This window comes from Littorina saxatilis, linkage group LG12 (genome assembly GCF_037325665.1).
Source record: "Littorina saxatilis isolate snail1 linkage group LG12, US_GU_Lsax_2.0, whole genome shotgun sequence".
NCBI lineage: Eukaryota > Metazoa > Mollusca > Gastropoda > Littorinimorpha > Littorinidae > Littorina > Littorina saxatilis.
Window position 1 is genome coordinate 51,642,925 of NC_090256.1, and position 21,598 is coordinate 51,664,522.

The 21,598-nt window shown below is 40.9% G+C and overlaps 1 protein-coding gene and 1 long non-coding RNA gene across 2 annotated transcripts; one reads left to right on the forward strand and one right to left on the reverse strand.

Annotated features, from left to right (window-relative positions):
• Positions 1 to 1,005: 1,005 nt before the first annotated feature.
• On the forward strand, positions 1,006 to 14,365 carry LOC138982209 (sugar transporter SWEET1-like). The gene is made up of 7 exons (XM_070355433.1): positions 1,006 to 1,073; positions 1,197 to 1,317; positions 3,245 to 3,322; positions 6,984 to 7,107; positions 7,989 to 8,150; positions 9,963 to 10,082; positions 10,873 to 14,365. Exons 2-7 carry the CDS (start codon positions 1,250 to 1,252, stop codon positions 10,981 to 10,983), a joined length of 663 nt encoding a protein of 220 aa, XP_070211534.1. The 5' UTR covers positions 1,006 to 1,073; positions 1,197 to 1,249; the 3' UTR covers positions 10,984 to 14,365.
• Positions 14,366 to 14,638: 273 nt separating this feature from the next.
• Positions 14,639 to 17,113, reverse strand: LOC138982210 (uncharacterized). Its single transcript, XR_011460809.1, has 3 exons — positions 17,013 to 17,113; positions 15,467 to 15,544; positions 14,639 to 15,083 (listed from the first exon to the last, which is right to left on the reverse strand). It is a non-coding gene; the product is annotated as an uncharacterized lncRNA (long non-coding RNA).
• Positions 17,114 to 21,598: the final 4,485 nt, after the last annotated feature.

Here is a 21,598-nt window from a genome sequence, read left to right on the forward strand (position 1 = left end):
AAAGTGATACGGGCCGAGTATCGACGACATTTCCGTCGATATCAGTTTTGATATCGACGACCTCTTTATTGCTTCCCCACTTCAAAAACAAAAACACCTACATTTAAAAACAAACAAATATATGTGAAAATGTAATTATCCCAGAATTTAGTTGGGCAAGTGACGAAAGACTTTTTGAAAGGAAAAACATTTTAAAATACTGAAAAGTACAATAAAAGGGTGAACAAAAAGAAATGATAATCAGAGGGAGGGATATGGAACAGCCAAAACTGAGACAAATACTTTTGTAATTTCTTTACAGTAAATACAAAATGTCCAGAGAATTAGCAATATATCTAACATTGACTGACTGTGTGATGAATAAAGAGGTTACATACCTCGTCTCAGTGATTATCAAAAATAATAGTCTCAGTTCGCGGTCATGAAAAAGCTCGCTGAAGCTCGCATTTTTCATGATCCGCTAACTTCGACCATTATTTTTGATAATCACTGAGACTCGGCATGTAACCTCTACATATCTGACAACATTTTACGGGTGAAGCAAGTCGTGTAGACGGTTTCAGAACAATCATGTAAATTAGTAAGCTTTCAGAACAATCACGTATGAGGGCTTGTATGATAACGATGAAATAAATAGTAGACTTTCAGAACAATCATGTAATAGTCACTTTTCAGAACAATCACGCGTGACATACGCAGAGCTCAAATCCGTTTCATAAATTTTAGTTCAGGTGCCTATGAACATAATAGTTTTCTTCAAAATAAATATTGGGCGGATATGAATGTGTGGAACCCATGATCGCCTCATGGTCATCTCATCGAATGTTACTTGAATTTGCCTGACACATTTTTCTTTGAAATTGATTGTAAGATATAATTCGTCGTGAAAGTTGGAGCTGTATGTTAGCGAACCATTTTAACAAGCAATGGGACCTACTTCCATAGTTTCACAATGCACAAGAGGTCAAGCAACGTCACGAATGACGGAACCCAAGGGCGGTAACTCTCGTAACTTGTACACGCGACAGAAGATTTGTTTGGATTTTGATCCGACGTCGACGAGGAAAAGAGGGGTGAGATTGTTTGTAGCCAAGCTTTCATTTTACCGATTTCACTGTATGATATTCTAAGCTAGACAACCAGCTAATCTGTTACGATTCTAGTGTCAACATTTATTCTCTTTGTTCTTTCATCAGCGCCCCGCAAACAGAATGGTGTCGCTGACATCTCAAGGAAAGAGGAATGACTGATGGAGTTGGTAGACATCTTCGGAGCCGCGGCCTCTGCTTCGTCGATACTGTGCCAGCTTGTTGGGTTGTAAGTGCGGACTGTGTTACACGTGTACAATTCTTGTCAGTCGATGCGGTTTTGTTAAGATTTTCCCCAGGGTTTGGTCCTGTATGTCATAATCTGTAAACATATGGTAAAGGCAAAAGCTACACGCACTCCGAGTGTATCCAGGTTTCCCAATGTATTGCTTCGTTTCCGGCCGATTTATGTGGAGCACGTGATGCGCACAAAAAATATTGGCGGTCTAGAAGTGTCGTCTGCGCAATGATCGCGGCGGCTTTCTTGACAGCCAAGGACGACTGCGCACGTTGTGAGACGTCATTCGTTAGACCTCAATACAGGATCAATGAGTCTGTGTACACTCCGGCAATGAAAAGCTCTGTTACAAATCTGTAGCCAATGAAATGCCCCCAACAAGTCGTTAGGAAGTAGCCAATGAAAAAACAGTCTGACGTATGGACTTCCGCTATCTCTTTTTTGGAGTGTCTAGGGTTGGCAAATAATGTACATTCACATAGTATACAACCGTTTCTAGGTCGATACACACTCCAAGTGTGTTTCAAACTCCGACAATAATCTGCCATGAAGCATCAGTTTCGTGTGTGTGTTTGTTTTTGTCTGTGTTTGTCCCCAGCATACTTTGATACCATGAATCTAAAGTGAAGCGTACCTTCGCAAAATGGCGTCAAATGACGCTCCAAGTGTTGATGCGGTTCAGTGTCGAAAATGTGAAAATCTACGTTACAGCAAAGGCCGTGCAGCATCAGATTGTTTTCGTTTCTTTGTACTCTTATATAATCAACTGCTCTGCGCAAAGTGGTGTCGAATGGCAAACTTAAATTCGCTTCGTGACTGGAAGTTTAAGCCAGAGTGTATACAGTGGTCAGGTCTTGTATACACTCCGAGTGCATATAGCCAGTGCATATGATAAATAGGAGAAATTAGAACTCGTGCACTTACTGAACTTGTTCCTTTTTTTTAAAGTAGAGAGAACTAGAAGTGACAGACAAGGAGAGAGGAAGATCCACAACCATCCTGTTAGAAAAATCCACACTTTCTCACAAACACACACACACACATAAAACAGACCGGGTAATTCTTTTCTCCGAAAACACCTGAACACCTCAGAAAACCCCAGAAAAAACCCATCTAAACTAACTAAATCTATCTTCAAAGTGAAATTTTGGACATGCCCCTGAGAAGTCATGCTACATGCACCCATATTTGTGTGTTTAGAGTCTGATTTTCAAGGAAGTTGATCATGCATTAATTTTAATGCAAGGGAAGTAACTCTTGTTATCATAAAGAACACAAGTATTGATGACATCATACACACATGGATACATACATGCTCGCGCACGAAAATGGATCTCTCTTTTCTGTGAAAACCATGTTCAAATCATCAATGAAAACAACAATGACGCTCACATCATTTGTTTTTAGTGTTTTTGTGCCTTAGAGTTCACTTCCTTCAATTACTTCCGCTCCTTCGTAAATCCTGACACGAACACGAAAACAAAGCCATGAACGGTGAAAGTTGCAGATTTAAGTAATGATTTCAATCAAACATGTCTAATGAAGTTTTTGGAGGTTTTCAAAGAAAAGTAGTACCATGTTTTATTGTTGGTGGAGTCATGAACTGATAAAGACGTAACATATGACTGGGTGCCGAGTAACAGATCAGTCGGGGAACGCGATTGGCAAGGGGCAGGGCGCTCAGGCACAAGACACTGGCCGACTGGGTTGAAGAAAGAAAATACAGTGTTTTTGGGGGGTACACAGAGACCACTTTTAGTTATAGGCTTTTGAAGGAATCGGGTCGATATTTACACACACGTTTACTGTATGTGTTCTTTAAACTAAAGGTTAATATTCTATTTAAGGTTTCTGGTGTTTTGATACATTATACGTGAATTGAGTTGCTCATCCAGTATTTTTCTTGTTTCTTTTGCAGGCAAATATGTGTGCAGATAGTACGGAAGGGTGGAACAGATTTGGTTTCACCCGTACCATTCATCGCTTTCTTCATCAGGTAATATTAAAAAAAGATTTAAAACTTTTAAAACTTATAAATAATATTTCTTATTATTTTCTCCTATAAGAAAAGCATATATTTATATCCAATAAAGGGGATGGATAAAGAGTTATTTGGCACCAGCTGTGTGTCAGATTTGAAAAAAATTACAAAGATCAGGTTACCGGATTATGCAGCAGCACTCTTTCCATGTGAGATGTTCGATCCCTCTTAGTTTTGTTAAAGGCCGAGGGTCGGGTATAAAAGCAGAGCGGCGCGTGGCACTTCAGTCTAATGTCCAGCCCTTTTCAGGAAACGAGCTCTCACTTGAAATATTATTTTCAAAAATACTCTGTCTATACCAAACTCAAAAGCGGGGATATAGCTCAGTTGGTAGCGTGCTGGATTTGTATTCAGTTGGCCGCTGTCAGCGTGAGTTCGATCCCAGGTTCGGCGGAAATTTATTTCACAGAGTCAACTTTGTGTGCAGACTCTCTTCGGTGTCCGAACCTCCCCCCGTGTACACTACATTGGGTGTGCACGTTAAAGATCCCACTATTGACAAAAGGGTCTTTCCTGGCAAAATTGCTTAGGCACAGTTAATAATTGTCTACCTATACCCGTGTGACTTGGTATAATAGGCCGTGAAAGGTAAATATGCGCCGAAATGGCTGCAATCTACTGGCCGTATAAAATTTCATCTCACACGGCATCACTGCAGAGCGCCTAGAACTGTACCCACGGAATATGCGCGATATAAGACTCATTGATTGATTGATTGATTGATTGAAAAGCACCATTTTTGTCAAGCAAACATTTGAAAGTGTACACCACACATGCACCCCAAAAAGTGTTTATAATAAGCCCTGGATAACGTACTTTCAGAAAAAAAATTCACTCACCCAATTTGAATTCAAAATCAAACGGCTGTCAGTCGTGGTGGACTGGGCGGAGCTAAAGACACGAGAAAGATAATATCCACACACCGCTCATTCCTTTTCGGCAACACACACCCGCCACATAACGTTTACCAGATGTTGCCTGACCCCAAAGTTCCGGTCACTCCGCGCTCTTGCAGCAGCCATGGATGCTACATGACACCACTGGCTAATCTGCCTGAGAGTGAAACACTTTCAATAATCGTTCTGTAATTAATAAATCGTTTCAAAGATAGTCTGCACTTTACGAATGTTAGTTTGGTATTTATTACTTTTTTTTTTTAAGTGAAACATATTTAACCAAAAAAAAAAGTGTTCTTCTTGGGCTGAAAAAGGAAGCTGAAGTTATTTGGTGGATGAATACGATCGTGAGTTAGGTACCGACTTTTCCAGAGAAAATAATTGAAAACGCGTTGCTTGATGTTTCCGGTAGAACACCGCGTATCACAGTCATGCACGTTGGAACCAGCCACTCTTGACTCATGAAAGACACTTTCTTCACTTTTTCACACACTAAAACACCACTCTTCAGGCGACTCTGCGGCAAATGTCGTAATCCCTGTCTGTCGCAAATATCATATTCATCAACATCCAGCAATAGTGATGCTCTGCTATCTAATTAAACATTTATCAGTCACAAAGCTGTTCTCCTCCGGACACGACGCAAGACCATGCCTTGACTGACTAAATGCAAGTTTTCCCACCAAATTTTTCCTCTTCCCGCAAATTTTGGTAACCTAGTTAGTCTTAGACAAAACCAAACATGTGGGCTTGGGGAGCGAAATGCACGCTCACAGTGCCGTTATGTATCTGGATTTACTGGTCAACCTGAAACCAACGGTCACATGCGTAATTAACAACCGGAAACCATATCTTTTGTTCAAAATAAGGGTGTCTAACAAGTCAGTTTCAACTTGACCCCCCGCGGGTTAGGGGGAAGAATTTACCCGATGCTCCCCAGCATGTCGTAAGAGGCGACTAACGGATTCTGTTTCTCCTTTTACCCTTGTTAAGTGTTTCTTGTATAGGATATAGTCAATGTTTGTAAAGATTTTAGTCAAGCAGTATGTAAGAAATGTTAAGTCCTTTGTACTGGAAACTTGCATTCTCCCAGTAAGGTCATATATTGTACTACGTTGCAAGCCCCTGAAGCAATTTTTTGATTAGTGCTTTTGTGAACAAGAAACAATTAACAAGTGGCTCTATCCCATCTCCCCCCTTTCCCCGTCGCGATATAACCTTGAACGGTTGAAAACGACGTTAAACACCAAATAAAGAGAGAAAGTTTCAACTTGTTAGATTCACAGGCTTTACATTTGGCTTATTATGGCAAAGACAATGGTCAATATATTTTCTTTAGAGAATGCAGTCGGTTTGTGTAACAAGGGTTCCACTGTTCCAAAAGCCGGCTAGACTGACCTACTCGTCTTGAAAACGGTACCGACCTTGATACCTTGGGAACTGTAAAACCAAGACACAGAGCTACATAGTGGCGCCAATGTCTTGGATGAAACATTCAAACATGCATGTACAGAAAGCAGTGACACATTTAACTCTGTAGATGGTCCCTCAAGTTCTTGGCATTGGATTGTTGGTGCGAGTTTCCACTCAGGTTCTGCACCAAGAGAGAGGGTATTTCTACTCTTCAGTCTACAACACGAGGTCAGGTTGACCGGTTGCGTTAGTGCATGGCACTGCATAACTTTCACCATGTGCTCAGTTGTATTGCACAAGTGTATAAATGCGCGCGCGCATGCGACGGCATGTGCGTGTGTGTGTATGTGTGTGCGTGTAATCTGCATTCAGAGGATTTATTGCTAGTGTGAATAAATTATTGCAACTAAAAATGCTTCCAAATAACCATCAGAAAAAAAGGTGAATACCACATGCACACACACACACACACACACACACACACACACACACACACACACACATAACGGGACTTTACAGAGGTTCACAAGAAAAGCACACACACCAAGGCGAGGTATGCAGTCTGCTGTTGGCTTGTTTAATCAAGCGGAATGCCTTGGCCACTGCATCCACCAGACTAGGTAACTTGACACCTGTCGGTCACTGAAAATAGGCTCCGCCTATACCCATGGGTATTCTGGCCTGTTGGACCTCGGCCTTTAAAACAAATATAATTTTCCTTTCTTAACAAGTAATTGGGCAATTTTTAATATTTTGAATTAAGTCTAAAATATGAATGATCCTGAGTGTGAAATATGAAACAGGAATTAAAGATTTTCTTTTTGCTAATTCACATTCAACATTATGAGCACATTAATTTCTCTGTCACTTGTTCACATCGAGTTAAGTCTAAAAAGAAAATGTGTGTGACTGTGAGAGTGCAATATGGCTCTGCTTGAGGACGCTAATTGACCTAACTTTGCTGATCTACACAGATTCAACATTGTTCAAATTTTCCTCAGTCAATAGCTCACATTAAATGCAGAGTAAAATGTGTGAGTGTCAAATATATGGCTCAGTTTGCATAACACTTGAGCTTGATTTTACTAATACAATCCTTTTGAGACCTAAACAAACGGGAAAAAAAACCAGGTCCTAAGAAGGGGGTAGTCTCAAAAATGGAGGTGATCGAATTTACAGAGGTTATGAACAGAAAATTTGAAAAGGCAAGGTCTTAAAAAGGATGGTTTTATAATGGAAGGGTCTTGAAGGAAGCGTTCCACTGTGCACATTTAACTTTCTTCACATTTACCGTGTTTGTTCAACAGTGCCTGCCTGTGGATGAAGTATGGCCTTCTGCAGAATAATTCCAACTTGGTGCTGACCAATGCTGCTGGTGCTTTCCTTCAGTTGCTGTACATTTTCATCTTCTATTCTTATACTGTAAAAAAGGTGAGTTGGCCATGCAGAGAGCAATTGAGGAACTCTGTAATTAACTTTGTCAGGTTTGTATGGGTTTTGACAGGGCGAATACCCTTGCTGTTAGTATTACCTTAAGTTAGGCAAGCTTTCTACACTTGCTCCTCGTTCACTTGTTTCTGACACGCCCTTCAAAAGAGACGGGCCTTTGTCACATGGGAAAGTTTGACTCACTAAAAGTAAGAGTATTCACTCTTTCAAATTGAGTACAAGTTATATCAGAATATCCTTTATTTAGAATTGTATTGGGAATTGTATACAGTAAGATCTGTCTTATTACAACCACCCAAGTGAGCAACCAAAAGTTTTTGATAAACAGGTGGTTCTTCTTCTTCTTCTTCTTCTTCTTCTGCGTTCGTGGGCTGAAACTCCCACGTACACTCGTGTTTTTTGCACGAGTGGAATTTTACGTGTATGACCGTTTTTTACCCCGCCATTTAGGCAGCCATACGCCGTTTTCGGAGGAAGCATGCTGGGTATTTTCGTGTTTCTATAACCCACCCAACTCTGACATGGATTACAGGATCTTTTTTGTGCGCACTTGGTCTTGTGCTTGCGTGTACACACGGGGGTGTTCGGACACCGAGGAGAGTCTGCACACAAAGTTGACTCTGAGAAATAAATCTCTCGCCGAACGTGGGGATGAACTCACGCTGACAGCGGCCAACTGGATACAAATCCAGCGCGCTACCGACTGAGCTACATCCCCGCCCTAAACAGGTGGTTGTTGTGGAAAAGTGAATTATACTTCTATGATGAAACAAGGTTAGGAAAGGTAATATCATGGACAATCTGGTTGCTTTATTTCTCTATAAGTCAGCCTTATATTTAACTCCTTGGTGTTTTGCTTTCAGAGCCATTTTCATCGCATCATATTCTTTGGAATGGTCATCCTGTTTATGCCACTGGTGTATTTACGCTTCGCACGGCCAGACATGAATGTAGGAATATTTCACCTTGGAGTCTTCTGCTGTGCAATGTCTATCTGCTGCTATATTTCACCAATGGCGTCAGTGGTATGTATGTCATTTAAAGAAAACATTTTGGTTTAGACTGTTGGTACCTTAAGTCATTGCTTGCAGACGCATTTCTATGATGGCGTATTGTATCTTAATCAGGTATGTTGCTGGGATTTATTTTATTCAGCAAGTTTTCTAAAATGGCCATAACAGTTTTGGCAACATTTGGAAGTTTTAGGTACAGTGGAGTCCGGGTACAACGAATCTCAAGGGAGATACATTTTAGTTCGTTATATCAGTAATTCGCTGTAGAGTTTTCAACCCTAAATGGCCTTAAGACAAGTTTTCCAACTCACCCAAATGATCGTCCCATCGATCTTTCCTTGGAGAGTACAATCTCTGCATGCTTTCAACAGCTTCAAAATATAATCCATAGAGGCATAGTTCAAATGTTCACTTTACTGTCACAATTTTAGAAGTAAAATGTAAAAAGTCGTGTAAAAGCATGTACATGTACATTCTTATCAATCTCCGATCAATCTCCGATTTCATGGTGTCCACCAGTTCTGGTGCATGTACTACCCTGGCCAAGTAACTGTCCTCTCAAGACATGAAAGAGACCGCCCCATAAGTTAAACTCGGTCACTGACCGGGGTACAGGAAGTGTTTCCTCTCTTATATGAAAGGGGAACCACCTCTCATAGCTAAAACTGGGTCAATGACCCCTGGGAAGAAGGTCACTGAGTGTCTATAAACAAGGCCACCCAGCTATCACAATGGACAGGTCTGCCTTTGATCTCGCCGCACACTGCTGTGTACTGAGCACAGTCATAGCTTAGCAGCTGATTGGAATAGTGAAAACACAGCGGCGGTGGCTGTTCCGTGCACCTCCCGCTGTTTGTTCAGAGTTCGCTCATCACGCGATGTGCACTTGTGTTTGTGTATTTTTGTCTTTGGAGACAATTATTGACATCAGTTCGTTGTAGCCTTGTGACTTTTAGAGACAAAACGGCTCTGGGGCGATGAAAACGTGTTTGTTAAAAGAGGGGTTCGTTATGCAAATGAGTTCAAAAGGTTTGATGTAGCCGGAAAGTAACAAGTAAGAAATAGAAGGCTGTCTGCCGGGAAATCAATGGCAGTTCGTTAAAAGCTGGATTTCTTTATAACCGGGTTCGTTATAGCTGGACTCCACTGTAGATCTTGGCATCACTTTTCCCCCCATCGTGAAATAGAGCTTTTTTACAGTTCAACTTACAATGAAGTTTTGCCCTTTGGCAATTTGAATAAGTATTGGCATTACCTTACATTTAGACACGACTTTACTATGTACTTGATAGTCTGTATGTTTCTGTCTGCTGTACTGTAAATAATTTTCCTGTATAAACACTTTTCACAGATATAATAACTAAAATGTTCTGTTACATTCAACACCTGTATTCCAATTGCATTCAAATAACAGGAAAATTACAAAATAATGTTGATAATGACATGCTTACATTGCTGCGGTAAATGTGTTTTTATTGAGATGAGACTTGCAGGCTTTTTTTGTAACATCTAGTTTCTTTTTTGTATTTCAATATATACACTTAGAAGCAAAATTAAACTGGTCACATCTGTTGTCTGTTTAAAGCTTGATCTGAATTGAATACCCCATGAAATAATAATAAAATAGGCTTTGATATTCAAGAGCACATGTGTCAGCTAGTCCCTGCTTGGCTAGACATGCACAAAACACACTCCTATACACACAGTTTTAATTAGCCTCAAAGGTGGAGCAATTGTGATCTTTGCTTAATGTTGTTACTGATTTATAAATTGTGATCTTTCCTACTTCAGTTTATTGGTACAGTGAGACATTTTTTCTTGCAGAGAGATATTTGCAGAACGAAAAGTACAGAAACCATGTCCTTTTGGTTGGTGTTGTTCAACTTTGTGTCTGCGTTTTGCTGGGTTGCGTACGGAACACTGCTCAACGATCCATTTGTGGCTGTGAGTAATCATAATAGGCTAGCTTTTCAATAACACTTTCCTGATGTGTTAAGCCAATAAAAATCATGCTTAGGAAGTTTTATTTAATACCTGTTTATTTTCACAGTCACACATGGGAAAAAATTCTAATAGAAAAAGATTCTTCTGGTTTTAAAATGGAAATACTAATGTACATGTATAATACATGTAGTAACTGCTTGATTGTTAGACCGATTATTGAATGTTATTGTGCAATAGGCAGATTCACTGTGTGAAACTTGTTAAGATAACTGTGGCATGACAGTCTGTCCCTTCCCCTACCACATGCACCTCCAAATAAGAAATGGGTCTGGCACAAGTCTGAATGGGGGGGGGGGGGGGGGTGTCCATGGGCGCCAGTGTTGTTCTCAGGCCGTGGTCTTTGGTCACTGACACATAGTTTTTTGATCTGACGCAATGTTCTGACCCCTCGTCTGTCGACCGTCCGATAGCTTTTACATGTACGTAGGAGCTATAGGTTTTCTGGCAGAACTATCTGTTTTTGTAGCCAGGACATTTGGACCTATACATATTTTTAATCCAGGTCCAACTGACCAGTGTCTTCTGAGTCTGGGAACAACCCTTGGGTGCTCTTGGGGGAATTGGTTGATCTGTTTATTTAAAGGTAATGTCCTTGTGTACACGATCATGTGGACCGCTATAGCTCTGTTTCTGTGTGATAAGAGCATCCTTCAAGTTGGACACTAGCCAAAAACCAACGCTTTTAATGTTCAATTATTTGTTTCAAATCTTTTGATTTTGTTTGTTTCAGACACCAAACTTTGTTGGGCTGCTGTTTGGAATTATCCAGATCTCTTTGTTCTGCATTTATCCTTCGTCTCGGCACAAACTGAAAACATCAACACCAGTCCTTAATGTGTAAGCCTAATGACTTTAAAAATATGTGAGATTGGTGTACTTTTGCCTACACTCATGGATGTACGCGTTTTTCTCCATTAATGTCTCAGCGTCTGTCTTCATGATATTATCCCATTGTGTCTTACGAACCAAGAGTGATGAGAGATTTTTGTGGATGTATAAGAACCGGGTGGGACATTTTTAAGTAACTGCTATAAATTCTGGTTTATTCTGTGTTATGAATGCTATAATTGTGTCTGTGTCGTGAGTGGTGAAATTTCTGTGAAAGTCTGAAAAGGTGAATGGGGATCAGAGTATACCAGCATGGTATGATACGAGCTTTGAAATTGTAAGTTTGAGATATACTGTGGGGAAGATCTCTGTGAAATCCTTAAATACCTTGCCTTACATGGTTTACCATAAATGAAGCATTATTATAGTCAAGTTAAGTGTCTGTAACTTCCTGTTTGCACAATTGATCATTGTTGTTGCAACTGCAAGGCTTTTCCATCTTTATTTTAGTTCAGATGAAGAAACAGATTCTGTTGTCAAAGATGATTCAGTATAAGCTGCCATATATTCTCCCTCACCTCAGTTTATAATGGTGGGATGAAGGTAGGTTAACTCATGGCTGCAAATGTTTTGTTCTTGCTGTTCTTTTTTTTAGTGACGTTATAGAGTGTATTCTAAATACTGTAGCTGAAAAGTTTGATGTAATTTTTGTCTGAAAGCAAAAATTTACTTGTTAAGCTACTGGTACATGTACAAGAAAAGAAAATTAAGATAGTCTAGTGTAGGAGTAAGTAGTTTTCTTGTGTCCTTTCTTTTCCCCCAGTGTGTGTTCTGCTAGTTTTAGGCTGGTGGCTAGTGTTTCTTCACACTGCCTGGCTTTCACATAAGTATAAAGGTACAGTTATAGACTGGTATTCCCTGACACTTAAAAGTCCATGAAATTAAATGCATCGACTCCAGGAAGTGAAAACACCTTTACTTAAATTACATTGAGCAAGTGAAGAATGAAAGAAGAAGAATGGTTCATTTATGGAACATTTAATTAATGACACCAAAAAAACACGTTCACATGAAATTCAACCTGTTGATTTTTGAAGTGGATGGGATGGACAGATAAATAACAAAGAGATAATTGACAGACAAAAAATGAGGACTTACCTGTTAGGCATTGCTTTCTTCAGTCTTTAAATGGTGATCGAGAGTCTGTAACATCCAGAATGTTTTAGAGTGTTAATTCTCTTCCTTTGCTTATTTTATTTCTAGTTTTAGCTGTTTTGTTTACTTTTGTTTTTATGTGCTTGAAAGTTCAGATGTTTTCTTTTAGTTTTACCCTTTTCTTGTTCCTTCATATTATTTGATTACCTTTTTATGTAAGATAATTTAGCAAAGTTTCTTTCTTTTTGGCATCTGAATTTTTTTTTCCTCCTGGATATTATGCACCTTTTTTGAACTTGTTAAAATCAGCGTCCCCATTAAATCACTACTGTTTGCTGATGATAATTATTTCTTACAGCACTGTTCTGTGCACTGTGCCATATTTCAGATGCCAAAAAGAAAGATGCTGTCACACAAATATTCTGATTCGGGTGCAATATGATGAGCAGTTAATTAGTTTCTAAATTCTGAATGCTTCCTTGTGATTTTGTTCTATTGAATGAGATGCCCTTTTGGGTTCTTTGAATAGTCTCAATTATTGATGTTGTTGTTTTGAATTATAAAAGAGTCCCCCCGCGGGTTAGGCGGAAGAATTTACCCGATGCTCCCCAGCATGTTGTAAGAGGCGACTAACGGATTCTGTTTCTCCTTTTACCCTTGTTAAGTGTTTCTTGTATAGAATATAGTCAATGTTTGTAAAGATTTTAGTCAAGCAGTATGTAAGAAATGTTAAGTCCTTTGTACTGGAAACTTGCATTCTCCCAGTAAGGTCATATATTGTACTACGTTGCAAGCCCCTGTAGCAATTTTTTTATTAGTGCTTTTGTGAACAAGAAACAATTAACAAGTGGCTCTATCCCATCTCCCCCCTTTCCCCGTCGCGATATAACCTTCGTGGTTGAAAACGACGTTAAACACCAAATAAAGAAAGAATTAAAAAAAAAAGAGGTTTCGCGTTCATGCTAATGGTTAAAAGTGCGGGCTTCATGCAAAGCTTGCTATTTCACTATGAAAAGGAGATTTTAGATTATTCTTTGGTATGAACATACGTCTTCTATTCTTATTAGGGGGAATTCCTTTTGGAGTTATCTGCATTTGTGGTATGAAGTTCATTAGGAATGAGGAAAAGATGGTTTGAAATCAAACATCAAATAACAATTAAGCACTTGTGACATTCATTTCAGGGCACAATCATCAAAGGAGACTAACACGATCATGGATAAGCTTACTTCCATTATTTTCAAATTTTACATGGAAGCTTATATCAACATTTAAAAGTCACAGGTGTTATGTATACTTAAGGTAGAATATGAGAGTGATCGAGATATGACATGGTGCATTCAAAGTGCAGTCACTCTTTTCGAGTGACTAAATTGTTCAAACTGATGAGTATAAATGTGCAGAGAAGTGCGTGTCCTGACTGCTCATTTACAATTAAAATGCAGAGTATTGTTAAAAGTGTTGCATGACATTTTCTGACTACACCTGTGATCAAGAAGATGTTTATTTTTGTACCGGTTATAGTTCTATCCATTTATAAACAGGGTTTAATGCGACTGATTTAGCCCCTTTCTCCACAATTGTGCAAATGTAAATGTTACTTCTGTATTGTGTACAAAGTCACATTTGTAGTGACAGTTCCATTGTCATAAACATTAATTGCTTCTGATACTTGGCCATTTAAACAGCACATGTAAAAAGAGTTATGTTAAGGGGCAAAAACTTGTGTGAATTTATAAATAGAGGTCTAATTTTGAAAGGTGATGTAATATAAGACTACCTCTATTCAAAGACTTTTTTGCTCGGTTTTTTTCTGCTCGCATAGTTTTAAAACTGACCTCCATTTTACAAATGTCTGTCTTTAGACCTGATAAATGTATTTTCTCAGACGTTTGAAAGCCACACACAGAGGCACCAAGCCTACATCTTTGTTCCATGTTGTTGCAGATATTAATATGACGCTCTGTGTAATCCTAGCTTAATTAAGACTTTAAATCATGTGTCCGTTGAATTTGAGAATTCAGTTGTCAAAAGATAATTTGTTTACCGTTTGAAAATAGCTTATATCACCTCCTACATGAGTCAATTGATAACACCTGCGTTCGAGCATTTTACATTTTGGTACATGACTGTTAGGATTTGTGAGCAGGACTGCCTTTTGCTGTACCTGGGTCACTCTCCTGAAAACTGGTCAGATGTGTGACTTGAGTGCCCAAAAATAAAGTTAGTCAAAATTGAAATATTTTGGTGTGTTTGGTTTGTTTAACATCTCAACTTTCCAACACAAGGTTTTGAAAAGCAAGATAAACTTTTGGAAATGTTGTAATTTAAGATAATGTGTTGAAGGTTGCCTCGTCTCGCGTGTAACACAGGACACCATTAGAGGCACATTTTTACTCTTATCATAAAAAATACAAGTGATTATCATGCAATTTCCAATGAGATACAATAGAAATTGCTTCATAAAAGTACCAGAAGTTTCAAAATATACCATACACTTACATAATGGGGGGATTACTATGAGGACGCCAGATCAACCATTTCATCATTTACAGAAAACCTTTCCAGCAAGTGATCAGATATTGCTATCTGCAAAATTGTATGATTTAAAGAATCTCCATGAATACTTAAAACAGGAATATGGACATACTTTGAAAAATCTTGGTAATGCATGCAGATATTCATCAAATGACACAGAACGTCTCGCGTGTAACCATGGACACCGCAAACAAACACAAACACCAATATCAGTTAACCATGGGTTTATTTCAGTCAAAACGAAACAACTTTTTATTGAAATGTGTGTCTGCCACGCCTGTCAAGATTTGGGACAGGCAGCACCTCAACTACGTCATCAAACTTCACAAAAAATATCTCCTCCACAGCAGGCCACACAAACGATGATCCTTGTTTCCTAAGGAAACGGACAACCACCCTATTCCCATCCAGTGTGTCAATCTGTGGACAAACAAATGAACCTTTCTTAAAATAGAAAAATTAAAAATAGTAACTAAAAAGGTTTACATCATGAATTAAAAATACAAGGAGCAAGTGACACCAATAAACTTGGAAATGTCTACCTCAGAAAAGCAAACTGAAGCTCTCCATTCATACCAACTAGGAGTAATTTGGTACTTGAAATACATGTATAAATATAATTGATTCCATATGTAACCTGCACTTACCATGCCATGAAAAGACTTTGCTAGGAATGTCTGCACAAATCAGTATGGATACAGAAAATTAAAAAAATGACTGCATGCAAGCAAAGTCATTCCAGTATAATAAGATTAAGATTAATGAAAAACATGTTAAAACAATTATTTACAGTAGAAACGTACCGGTCTCTCTGATCTGCTCCTGGATCAGCATTGACTGGACTGGCAGAAAGGATAGGAGCATTAGCAGCATCCTGGCATCTGAAAAAAAGTATGCAACAGTTGGAGTCAGATATTTTAATTGCTACCACAGCTTTACATCTCACATTGAGGTACATAACAGTGCATGTTACAACCGTCAAGATCCCAAGATACACACATTGGAAACCAGAGTGGTTCTGTCCTGAACACATCCTCGTAACACAAAGAAACAACAAGTCGCGTAAGGCGAAATTACTACATTTAGTCAAGCTGTGGAACTCACAGAATGAAACTGAACGCACTGCATTTTTTAACAATGACCGCAGTGAAACTGACGAGCCTGTTTAGGGCGGTAGTGGTTTCGCTGTGCTGCATAAGCCCGCTTTACTGCACCTCTCTTCGTTTGAACTTTCTGAGCGTGTTTTTAATCCAAACATATCATATCTATATGTTTTTGGAATCAGGAACCGACAAGGAATAAGATGGAATTGTTTTTAAATCGATTTCGGAAATTTAATTTTAATCATAATTTTGATATTTTTAATTTTCAGAGCTTGTTTTTAATCCCAATATAACATATTTATATGTTTTTGGATCAGAAAATGATGAAGAATAAAATGAACGTAGTTTTGGATCGTTTTATAAAAAAAATAAAATTTTAATTACAATTTTCAGATTTTTAATGACCAAAGTCATTAATTAATTTTTAAGCCTCCAAGCTGAAATGCAACACAAAGTCCGGCCTTCGTCGAAGATTGCTTTGCCAAAATTTCAATCAATTTGATTGAAAAATGAGGGTATGACAGTGCCGCTTCAACTTTTACAAAAAGCCGGATATGACGTCATCAAAGACATTTATCCAAAAAATGAAAAAAACGTCTGGGGATATCATGCCCAGGAACTCTCATGTCAAATTTCATAAAGATCGGTCCAGTAGTTTACTCTGAATCGCTCTACACACACACACGCACAGACAGACACACAAACATATACACCACGACCCTCGTCTCGATTCCCCCTCTATGTTAAAACATTTAGTCAAAACTTGACTAAATGTAAAAATGACTACACGCTGTGTAAAATCTGCTCCAGTGCGAATGAAAATGCCAGTAAGTCTTATCTGTCATAATTTCTGTCCCGCACGCATCGCTGACACCGCATGCGGAAAGCAGCAATGGCGTCTGCTATACGAACGAGACAGCTCTGGCTATGATGAGAGATTCAAACGCTATTTCTTGAGATTCTCAACAAAACAAATGAACCTGAACCACATGATCTAATCTTCATTTAAAAAAATAGAAAATAAACTAACAAGAGGCGCAAAACAATCATAAAAAACGAAAACTTCTTTTCACGTTGGACTGTACCTAGATCTACTCTACCCATGAATTTGCCACTTGGTTGCGTTTTTTCTGACAGAAAGGCATTTTTTTCGAATTCAGTTTGTAAACATGACAAAATCATATTAGTGGTTTAAGTTCTACACGCTAAATAGTAAAAATAGAGCCGTTGTAAAGCTCAAACTTACCTCAAAGGTTGTGATCACATGTACCGTCTCGCACGTCTGTCGTCAACTTTGGCGCGGACCCCGCAACAACAAAGTTTTTCTGCGTCTAACCGCGTGCTCGATTGTACGAAAAAACGTTTGCACCGTGTAACCCCCGCAGGGACTCCCTTATATTCATGCGCGAATGGGTTGAAAGATCGCAAGTTTGCCAGAAAATAGTTCTGCAATGTGCTCACACGTATCGCAAATTTTCGGACACCACTTGCAGATCTATCAGAACATCTCATTAAACTTGCTTTACAGACTCAACTTGAATCTCACTCAATCGCGATTAACGACATCGAATATTTTACTATGTCAGAGTAGAATTATCCATCCCCTGAAACAGTATGCACAAGTTATGTTTGGGCAAGGCGTTGAAGCTAAAAATAGGACACCATGCGTGACGTGCGAGACGATTGTTTCTACATTGTCAAATGCAACTAAGTTATTATCGAAAGATCGTTTGGGCGCATCGGGCGGGTGAAATCAAATTCATACACAGGAATTTGCAACAATTGTAGAAAAATGTGTTATCAAATGGGTAAATTTGAGGCATGTGTATGTGCAGAGATAGCATGTCACACTTTCGAATGGAAAAAAGTGGCGATTTCAGAGCTTCTGCAGTGCAAAGCAAATCACAGAATTTACAAACGCTTTAGTTCTTGTTCACACTGTTCCTCCAAATAACACTGAAGACAACAAAACACATAAAAATAAAGGAAAGTAATTATTTTGTTGTTTATTTAAATGTTTTTGTACGCTGTCCCGACTGACCAGTTTCTAGGAGAGTGACCCACCTGTTTGTGTTGTTACCAGCACATTATTAAGTTATTCCAAGAAGCATTAATTATTATTTTTAAAAGGGCCACTTATGGTTTTCATAGGCAGTAGACATTCTCTTTTAGAGTGTGATGTTTATGTTTGTTATTTGTTTAATGGTGCTTTATTTTAAGGGGGGGGGGGGGGGGAGGGGGGTTGGTGATAGTGGTCATGTTCACTTCTCTGTGTTCTTGAACACCTCATCAAGGATGAGAATGTTACTATGATCTTCATTTTATGTTAATTATTTGTCTTTGTTGTTATTGGTAGGATTTTTCTCGAAGTATTATGTTTGTGATACCTTGTCATAAAAATGATTTTTTTTGTTAGTACATAGTATGCATTTAATGTGCAGTCAAAAATGCTTGGTATTTTGTAAATATTGTTTGACTTATGTCAAAAAAATTTTACTCGTTTAAATGTTGGGGATGGCTGTTTTGTTTTTAATGGTGTCTCACTCACTGTTTGATTTTCCAGGTGTTTTTTTTCTTCAGTATTACGTTTTGTTCATTACCATGCACCATTACATGTCCCAGCAGGTACAGAAATGTAGATTGAATTACATATACTCTACCGACTCACATATATAGCAATGTACCTCAGTTTAGTGCTAGGACGCTTGTACGCATCACCTTGGCAACAAGGGAAGCAACCCTAAGAAAAGAACGGCCTTGACCCTTTAGAAGGGCCACGTGACCGGGGCCACTTCCCGTGTGCGTGCGCATAAAGCACCGCCATGTTACCATTCCTTTCCAAGCGTTTACATGCGGTGGACGTGTGTCTGATTACGCTCGAGCTTCACAGCTCACGGTTCTGCTTTCCACTTAGCAGAAACTGTTCACCTTGGTTCCTGACCACTCTCTCTACCTGCGGCTGTCTTGGGTGAGATTATTCCAAATTATTCTGTTGAAATTTGTTTCAGTCTGTGCGTCTTTGCTTAAGTTTTTCGTCTTTGTTTTGTTTTGTAAACAAGTTGACTTACTGGCTGTCATGTCTGACAACGGCAAGAAGAAGATCTTAACGAAGCAGGCAGCTGCTGAGCACTCGCCTAAGAAAGGCTCTAGAAAGCCTAAATCGTCTAGCGTTAAGATTTTTGATCCAGCTTCTTCTAAATCGTTCGATGTACAGATTGATGCACCCTCCACTTCTTTGCTTCCCCCCTCCATGCCTACTCTGTCGGCGGAGAAGGGTTCGGAGGCTGCTAGTAGTAACCCTGTTGTTTCTCCTGAGGTTTCTTCTATTCTGTTGACTCTGAGCGCGCAAATCAACGCTCTGTCTGCGGATCTCAAATCCACACGGGAGGGGTTTCTCTCTTTACCGCAGGGGCTAGGAGATTCTTCTTCTCTCGCCAGGGTGAAGGTTCCCCCATCGGCGACTGTGACAAGGGACGACGTTAACGCTTGTCAGTCTCCCGGCGATGGGGGCGTTCCCTCGCGTGCTGTTTCCTCTTCTGGCCACTCCGGTCATAAAGGTATTTATGCCTCACCAGTAGCGGGGTTCTCCCGCCAACGTGAGGCGCGTTTACCGGAGAAAGTATCCCCCTTCCCCCCCCCCATTGTACGGGCAAAGGGAGAAAGTCCCGACCCCTTGCCTATTACCTTCCGTTCTCGCGGTCGGGTAGAGCAGGGAAGGGACCCGGAAACGCGAAGGGATCTGTTGTCGTTGTCCCCTTCCGCATACGAGTTGGCGGCGACACAACAATCTCAGCTTCCGGCCAGGGGGCAGGAAGCCGTCCGTAGGGAGTCACATCGCGGGTATAGCATCCCGCATGTGGCTTCCGTTACGGTCGATGTTCCGGTTGACTATTGTAGTCAATACGGCGACACTCTTCCGGGTAACACGGACGTGATGGACGGGCAGTCGGATTTTGGTACTTCTCTGCATGAGGAAGATAGCAATTTCCGGCTACCTTCCAAGCTGCCTCACGCTCTTGCGTCGGCGGCGGAAGTGGCTTTTCGCTACTTTGAGGAAGGGGTGGTGTCTACGGCAGGTGTGTCCGTTCCGCCACCTTCGGCTCTGGGAGATTTCCGGTCGCCGGAGGATGATTCTCACTTCTTTCGCTTTCGGGAATCTCCGTCTGTCGCTTACGAGATGTCACGGGTCTTGGGCGAGACCAAATCTCATGCCCATATGCGCGCTGATACTATGCCGCTTTTGGTAGCACATGGTGCGGCACCGGATGTAGTCAAGCCTTGGCTTTCGTCCTCTCAGCAACTGACTTCCGCTGTCCAATCTGGCCGAAAGTTTATGCTGAACTCTCAGTCAGCCAATCTTATTGACTCGTTTGCTCTTCCGCGGGCTACACTTCTGGTGACTCCGGAATTAGCTTCTCTCCGCGAAGACGGTTACAGTAGGGACAGAGCTGTTCCTTGTTCGGAGCTTACTCTTTTGTCCTTGGAAGAAACGGGCAGATCTTTGCTGGAACTGTCCTCCTTATCGGAGACAATCCACAGAGCCCTCTCGCGGTCTATTTCTACCTCTCTTGTTCCGTTTGAGTTTCGGAAAGATGCGGTGGAGAATGATGTAGCTACTTTACTCGCTACGTTGGCTAAAGTGTCAGCAGAACAAATGAGCCTGTCGGCTAGGCTTTATGCATACTCGGTGCATTCTCGCAGGTCTGCTTTTCTTGATCCAAGATTCAGGATAAGGTTACAATCGAGGCTTTGAAGATCTCTCCTTTCACGGAGGGTGCTCATCTTGGGCGGCCCTCTCTTGAAGCTCTCCAGAAGGAGACGCGTGACGCTCGGGATTTGGCAATCTCCAGGATCGCGCAGGCTGGGTTTGTCAACCCACAGACCAAGCAACATGGTCCCCCCAAGACACAACAGTCTGCGTCTGCTCAGACCTCGTCTTCGAGGGGGGGCCGTCGCGATATAACCTTGAATGGTTGAAAACGACGTTAAACACCAAATAAAGAAAGAAGGAAAGAAAGAAAGTCTTCGAGGGGTCGTGGCCGTGGTGCCCCTTACTCTAAGAAGGGTCAGTCTTTTGGCAAGTCGAGGGGGTCGGGGCATAAGCCCCACCCGCAATAATGCTCCCCCCCGAACCGCTAGTCCCCACAACCCCCACCCTTTGGGTGGCGGGCGGCCCCTCCAGGGTCATTCATCGCTGGTTACTCAAGGTAAACAGCCATTGGATTGTGGGGATAGTGCGTTCGGGGTTCCGGCTGCCCTGAGCGGATGGCAAGGCTCCTCTGACGAGAACGCCTCCACCTTTTCGACCTCCAGCCAACTCAGAGGCGAGTTCCGCCCAGAGTCGAGCTCCTGTGCGGGTTCTGACTTTTCTGTTCAGGCAGACGGAGTCGATGTCTGCGTTAGGATCCGTAGGCAGAGTACACAAGCGTCCTTTTCTCCATCTGGTAAAGGGCAAACACATTCGGCTGAGCACGGACAACATGTCCGTTGCAGCCAAAATAAACCGTCCAGGCGGTTCCCGCTCTCACACTCTGTCGGTCAGAGTTGCGTCCAGGTTTTCCCACAGGCTCCCGGTGTTCGTGTCCCCATTTCCGGACCTGGAGGCCTGGAGGGTCGATGTGATGGAGATCGACTGGTCAGGCCTGATCGTTGCTCACGCCTTTCCCCCGTTTCAGTCGCTGGGCAGAGTGCTGAAAAAGGCGAAATTGGACCAACCTTCTCTGGTGCTGATCGCCTCAATGTGGCTGAGGCAGTATTGGTATCCGGATCTCTTGTGTCTCGCCGTCGGTCCTCCCATTCCTCTAAATCAAAGAAAGGGAGAGTGGTTGCAAC

Bases quoted from the DNA above. Each gene is read 5' to 3' on its own strand.
- LOC138982209 (XM_070355433.1), top strand. From the start codon at position 1,250: ATGGAGTTGGTAGACATCTTCGGAGCCGCGGCCTCTGCTTCGTCGATA. The intron at 1,318-3,244 runs GTAAGTGCGGAC...TTTCTTTTGCAG, and splicing joins CTGTGCCAGCTTGTTGGGTT to GCAAATATGTGTGCAGATAG. The intron at 7,108-7,988 runs GTGAGTTGGCCA...TTTTGCTTTCAG, and splicing joins ATTCTTATACTGTAAAAAAG to AGCCATTTTCATCGCATCAT.